The sequence below is a fragment of the Montipora capricornis genome, chromosome 10 (genome assembly GCF_036669925.1).
Source record: "Montipora capricornis isolate CH-2021 chromosome 10, ASM3666992v2, whole genome shotgun sequence".
NCBI lineage: Eukaryota > Metazoa > Cnidaria > Anthozoa > Scleractinia > Acroporidae > Montipora > Montipora capricornis.
In genome coordinates, this window is record NC_090892.1 from 1,788,943 (window position 1) to 1,796,442 (window position 7,500).

General features: G+C 39.5%; 1 protein-coding gene across 1 annotated transcript in view; it reads right to left on the reverse strand.

Moving 5' to 3' along the window:
• Positions 1–631: 631 nt before the first annotated feature.
• The window catches only part of LOC138020152 (uncharacterized), a 202,410-nt gene continuing 195,541 nt past the window's right edge, over positions 632–7,500 (reverse strand). The window contains 6 exon segments of the mRNA XM_068867178.1: positions 632–1,169; positions 2,248–2,488; positions 3,457–3,803; positions 4,291–4,323; positions 4,442–4,685; positions 4,800–5,146. Of these exon segments, the coding sequence (XP_068723279.1) occupies positions 1,162–1,169; positions 2,248–2,488; positions 3,457–3,803; positions 4,291–4,323; positions 4,442–4,685; positions 4,800–5,146 (1,220 nt within the window). The 3' untranslated portion in view covers positions 632–1,161.

Sequence of the window (7,500 nt, forward strand, 5' to 3'; positions counted from 1 at the left end):
TTTCAAAATCTGAAGGACAAAAGGAAGTGGTTTTTTTTTATCACAGGGGCACTTTAAAGATTGACAAGAAATGTGCGATTTCAACACAAAGATCACACTAGCCCAACTCTTGAGGTTGTTGACTATTGTTTCTGCAGAGTCAAAAATTCACTTTCCTAGACGAGGTTTAGTTTTCATCAGCGTCACAAATTCATGACGATTTTGCAGGTCATTTTGTTGAAACTCCAGCTCGCTTCCTGCAGACCTGTTTATGTTCCTGAGTTATGCACGCGCTACGGGCCTATTTGGCACCGGGTTTGTACGAGTGAGTGATTGTAAGACCGTGGCGTTCAATGAATCATTGACATCGCGCTTCGTTTTGCCCCAAAATGGCCATTGAAAATTTCCCCCGAATCCTTCCTCTTTGAAAGTAAAAGGTCTTCGACTTGGATTGCCCTACTACTTTTTCGCTTTGGTTGCCTCGCTAGGTTCCCATATTACATGATGATGCATGATAAATGGCAGAACAGGCACCCCAAATTATTGTTTCCGTCAGCTTTACCACTTTAAAATGGTCTCTGTGGTCCCTCTTGAAACTACTCCCTCGCTCTGTGACTTATGGACTCAAATATAAAGAACCAAACCATGCAAATACAAATTGTCCGTTTTTAATAGCATTTTGCAGCAACTGCATTTCGAGTTAATCGACTAATTGTGCTCAGTTTAACTAATTAAAATTAGATACAAAAAGCTTAAGCCACAACTTTAAAACACGTTCACCGGTTTTGGAAAAATACTCTTAGCGGCTATAATTTATATGTGAATATAGTTTACGTTAAGATGGCGACCGAGTTACAGTGACAGTCCCACTCAAATGAAATATTAAAGTAAGTTATCCTGGCATATATATTTACGGTTTTATTTACTGAAATGAAAGTATTTAAAAAAAATCATTGTTTGTTTATAGTTTCCCTGGGAGGTCTCACTTATCACAGAAGAGACTGACTATCATCTAGTAAAATGATGACGCGTGTGCTAAACAGCAAAGGTTACTACTTGGTATTAAAGAATCATAACCTTCATTTCGGGGCCATTCCTCACAAGCAGTTTTGACCCGAAGCTTTTCCACTTATTTTGTTTGTGATTGACTTATGATTATTATTCTTCTGTACGGGTTATCCATTAACGACCTGAAAAGAAAAAGAAGACAAGATGGCGTCAATCACCCGTTTCGTGTTTGTTCGCAAGTGTTTTTCGATGGACGAACATGTTAGAACTAATAGACTACCATTCAAGCAGAGGCTTTTCCTTTCCATTTCTCATTTATTTTGTCTGTAATCTTCGCGGCTGGTTTTTGCTTTGGTTGCTTTGTTTGTACACCAGAACAACTTCATTGACACACGGTTCCGTCTATTTGAAGGGAAAGTTCGAATCGTTCCCATCGAAGAAATGGTGCAACCATGTGTAAAAGTAAAGACTGGACCAGGAGTTCTGAGAGCTCTGAAAAGAACCCCTGGTTCGAAGCGATTCGATCAATCATTCTTACCAAAATTTTTAGTCGCTCCACTGTGTGCCGAGAGCTTGCAAGCAGCGTGTGCAAAAATTATTCAAATTTCTCGAGGTGTTTATTTTTCGTTTCAATGGATCGTCATTTGCAATTCGATACCTTGCGTTTCTGATGAGTGCCTCTCAACACCTATTGTTGTAGTCTATTGTTCTTCCGTTACAATTATTATTAGAAACAGTAAAATAATAGATTCAAGCGAGAACACGGGCGAATTCAGGACCCTGCTTTTTCAAACGCAAAGGGAAAATACTTCCCGTGCTTAAATCAAGTCGAAAATTTGGTATTACTGATGGGAAAACATTTAGTTTCAAGAATCCGTTCTATCATATGAAGATCGATATTCATGCAAGGAGATAATCAAGAATGAATTGTAATGAGGGTCAATTCCGATACAAGAAACACCAAAAAAGCACCGGTTTTGTACTTGCAAACTTCCTATTCACTAAGTTTTTTCATAAAATTGTAGATTTAAGCTTCAACTACAAAAAGCTGGTCTATCATTTAAAAAAATCCATCTCTAGCTATCCCAAACTGTCGCGTTTAGTCAGCCCACTTCACCAAAATTGCCCCTTTCTTCTCTTATTCTGACATCTCTATTCGGGGTTCACGCTTGATTACTCGGTTTCCGTGCCTCATTACGTATGCCAAACGTCCGACCATTCTGTGCGATGACCTAAACTCAACAATTACATCTCACATACCAGGGCAAGCGCTCTGCACAATGGTCTTCGCAACAGGTTTCAAACCCTCAAAACCTTTTGCTATGAACACGTTGCTACTTGAGCTGGCAACCTCTGTTAACTGTCCTTGATCGACTCCCGATCCAATACCAAGAGCAAACAACTCCACGTTCTTATTTTTCAGCCCGCGCGATGCTTCTGAAAGCGGTGTGTATGGATCTCGATCTGTTGTTTGCTGGCCGTCTGTAATCACGATGGCGATCTGTAACAGGAAACCGACGTTAAAACGGTTGTGCCTCGGTGTTAAAAGGACCACCTTCAACCGACAGACTTTACGACTTTTTGTTTTGCTATGGAATATCGCATTGCTTTTCGTAGCGATCTGATTGGATGAATTTCGATTTCGGCGGGAGTTTCAAATATGAAAGGTGTTCCACGGCACGCAATCCCCGTCGGTTGAAGGTGGGCCTTTAAGCGTGATTCGTTTAACGGTTAAATCATTGACAAGATAAACAGCAGGATTCTAAGCAAGTAGCACAATTATTAAAGCAAATTACCGTGAACTTAGAACCCTTAAGTTTGCCTGGCTCCATACTTTTGATGTGATTTCATGGATATTTGTCGTATCTGGAAATCGTCTAAAAAATGCAGAGTATTGTCCCTTTGACCTTTCAATCCATAATGATTCACTGAATCACAGTTTACGGCAACTTGATGACCATGATTGTACCCATCCTTTTCATATTCATTTGTTCCTTTTTGGCTATTGTTTCTTTATTCTTGCTGCTCCTCTGTCTCTTCTTTTTCTTCTGTGTCAACCGTCCCTATTTTAAAGACCACTGAGACAATTCCTCTGTGCTAGCCTTACCTCGTTACTTGTCAATCATTCTGGGTCTTTCTTTTAACTAGTCCCACTAGTCACCTAAATTTTCCCAATTTCGTTTGTTTTTGTTTTCTTTTACAGAAATGCTCAACGTCATTTGTATTCAGTCTAAATAAACGGAAATAGGTAAGAACCAGTTCTGCACCAGTTCTGGTGCAACCTAGTTACACCAGAACTCAAGTTTGCTTGAAACGGTGCAAACGAACTAGCGACCTCCAGAATAAGCAAACTAACAAAATGGGACAAAAATATCGTCAATTAAGTGAAACGCGAGATGTGAAAACTCTTTTTGTAGCCACATGATAATAATTTTTCGATCTTGATTATTGTATCAGCATTTTTCCTACCTGTGGTAGTTCCGGTCTCATCCCAGTTGCTGTTGTAAATATTTCCTTTTCAGCCAACGACAGACCTTTGTCGATAAATGTAAAGCCTCTTTGGAACCTTATGCGATTTATAAGTGTTGCGTAACCTTGTTTTGTTACTGCAGACCCAGTCAGTCTGTTGAATGTAAACTCCGTTCGAGCCCTGGTACTATAGGCCACAACAGCAATGTGCGTCTTGTCGGGACCCACATTAAGTTGGTCAACCATTTCATTCAAGAACTGTAGCATCTTTCTCCAATTGACTCTACCGATGCTCCCTGAAGAATCTACAATGAACGCTACATCTGCCACGGCATTGCAAACGAATTCTGAAGGTAAAAAAGGCCAATTATGACGTAACAGAAAACACAAACAAAAAAAAAATGTAACATTAGCCTCGATCTCACAGTAAAGCCATTTTATGTATTTCTGCTTAGGGAGCAGGAATACGATCAGACATGCAGGTGGCGACAAGGCCTTTATTATATCCAAGAAAATCTCTTCCCAAATCAGAGATCCAACATAGCTGCACGATGAAATTCATGGCACTTTGAATTATCTCAAGACTGAGAAATTCGTCTATTACTGTTTGGTTACGGTTCTGGCCGGGTATCAAGGTTGCCGCGCGATTCACATTCATATTACGTATATTCAGTTGACAATCCTCAAAACAGATGACAATAACGCCAATATAGAACTCAAAGTTGGTTATTTACAATTTTCACTATAACTTTCATTTTGCATTATTAAATGGGAAATCCTACTGAAATTTGTTACCGAAGGGTAAGACTTGTAAACATTATTTTGTTAGCCCACCTGTTGGAGTTGGTGTAATTAACGGTTGTCCAGCTGAAAGAAAGGCGACACGTATTTTAATAATTTGAGAAAGATCTCTACAAGCATAGTGAATGTAGTAATAAGAGGTAATAAAATCCGATTATTGTACACCGCCATGAGTCAAAATTACCGAATGTGCAGATGCCTCTCTTGATTGAATCTGTTCTTTTTTCCAAGTCCGCATACGAGTCCACCGTGAACACTTTGGTGGATCCTGAGGCAATCTTGTTCAGTTCTTTGGGATCCACGTTACCTCCTATACCTAACACGAACACGGCTGCTCCCTTCTTCTGGAGGCGAGAAGACGCCTCGTTAAGTGGTGTGTCGGCTCCGTCGTCCGTTGTTTGCTTTCCAGTTGTGATGACAAATACAGGCTGCCAAAATAGGAAAGTACTTCCGATTAATGCGATACATCAAGGATAAAAACTCCAGTTGTTATGCGATGAAGGTATGTTAACTTTTTTCAATTTTAAAGAGAAGGTTTTTACCCTTGAAACTCCTCTCATTCCGCCCTCAAGAGTCAACACTTCGTTGTCTGCAAGTTCCAATGCTTTGTCGATCCGTCTTAAACCTCCCCGGCATTGTAAAAGACCAATTTGTCTGTTGACTTCTTCGCCATTAAGAAGGCTTCCATTTAGAGTATTGAACTTCAGAACCACCTTGGCATTTGTACTGAACGGAACTAAAGCGATACGACCCACTCGTTTCGAAACATCGAAGTAGGTGACCAAGGTTTGGACAAACTTCAACACGCTGTTCCAGTTTCTGGGTTCATCACAATCAGACGAGTCGATAACAAAGGTTGTATCCATAGGAATAGGACAAACGTCTCTTTCTGGAAGGAAAAACGAATATTTGAATTTTGAAATGATAAGTGTTGGCCGAGAGAAAAGCATGACTTAATTAACTCACCGGTAACTTATCGCGAGTTTTTTCCTATGAATGACTATAGCCCGGTTTACGCTACAGACAATTTTCGGCACGGCTCTTGTGAAATTGGCACGGGTGCCTAAAAAGATTTTGGCAAACTTTGTTTACACTACAACATTTTTACCGTATCAACAATACCGTGCCAAAATTTTTGGGCCCGGGTAAGTTCTCTTGTAGACATGCGCAGTTCAATTATTATCAAGAACGTCCGCGTGATTTTGGTGGAGAATGAGGAGCCTTCTTGAAATATACACAAAAAACCGCTAGCCTATATGAATTAAGGCTCAAATTTGGCCCTTTAAAGTGTTTACACTACTTGCTCTATCCGAACCATGCCTATTTTTTCAGCACCCGTACCATTTCTTACCCGTGCTCGGACTACCTCGCCGAAGGTCCCAGCACGGGTAAGAATTTTGGTTCGACACGGATGAAATTTGGTACTGACAGGTTGTTTACACAGCAAATTTTATCCGAGCCAACCTTTTTTTTGGGGGGACCCGTGCCAATTTCACCCGAGCCGTGCCAAAAAATTCTGTAGTGTAAACCAGGCTTATACAGGAACCCATGACCCAGAGCCTACAACTCTACTGTGTTCGTGTCACGGCATTTTCACAGACCAATTTATTTTTAGATTGAATTTCCCGCCAATGAGACTCTCACAGGAGCCCGATGACCAATTACAAGAAATTAAGCTGACGTCATAGGGTCACCGAACCGGCACTGCCTTTGTTTTTTTCCGGAAAAGATAGTCTAAAAATAGATCGGTCTGGAAAAATGACGTTACTTAGGCCCATGTATGGGAGCTGTAGGCTCCGGGTCATGGGTTCCTGGCTTATATATGTGAGATATCAGTTGCCATTTACCTTGTAATTAACAAAACGCTGTCCTATGAATTTTTATTGTGTAACTAAGAAAAGCAAAAACGTGATAAAACCCTTTAAATAACTTTTAATGACTGAAGATAATATCCACTGGACGAATATATTAGTCACAATCATAGAGTACATCATTATTACATGGCCGCGCAGAAATAGATTGCTCAATGGTTGGTGAGTGATAATATTACGATTCAGTTTTATTCACGAGTTGCGAGGAATCACAAACGAAAGAGTGAGTGCAGCAAAAGATTGAGTTTGTGACTCCTTGCTTATTATACTTATACTGAGATATTACAAAATAATTTTGACAACCTCTATCGATTGCGCAGCGATATCAACACAAGCATCACAATTAGATGCGAACGCTTTCATTCGAGAAAACTCAATATATAAAAATTTCTGTCAACATTGAAGTTGTAATCAATTTCTTAGAAGAAAGTGAAACAAAAGTATTTTAATTTATATAATTTTTTGAATGACATTGAAATTTTTCATCTTACTGTTATGATGAATTCACTCGGATAAATGAAGTCAGTTCGTGCGGGGGAATTTCGGCTACAACTCATCTTTTAGCGTCAAAATGCCTTCAAACTCTTCAGTTTTCTTCTTGGTGTTTTCCCTTTCTAGTCCTTCCATAAATTCCTGTCTTGAAGCTGTCTCTGAAAACTTTAAACTGCTCCAACAATACACCATAGCTCGCCTTTTGCCTATTGAGGCTTTCAGTGAGAGACGGAAAAGCCGGTACGATTTTGGTCACAAGTGAAAATTTAATTTCGTATGCAGCTTGTGATTGGTCATGCGGTATTTTTCACTAGCGAGAAATATCATACGACCAATCAGATTGCGTGTTGTGTGTGAAGGATCACTTATATTTGGCAATGTATTTTGAAGTAAATCTCAGTACATATATAATAAATAAAATTTCTCTTTGAGTCTAGGGAAACGAGTGAAATATTTTTCAACACGTATCTCCACATGGTCACGAAATGCTCTGTTTATTATAGAAACACCAATGAAATACCAAACCATTTCACTTTAATATTTTTTTGCAGTCCTGACGAAGAACAGCGTTGCGAATTATTATGTAACCAAAGCAACGTTGATCTTTTCACGTGTGAAGATATCATGTTTTCGCGCGAAAGCTCACCTCGTATTTCACTGCTGTTTATATAATAAGTGATATTATTTTCCGTCATCCTGACTTTCAGTCTGATATTTTATAATTAAACAACTTCTTAACAAGGGACATTGGGTAGTTGCTCAATAAATTTTCATAAATATTGTCTGCAAGGATACTTCCGCTGATATGCGTACTAACAAGAGTAAACCAAAAAAAATCGGAGAGGAACACTGGGCAAAAAAGCGTTTCCTTCCCCAATCG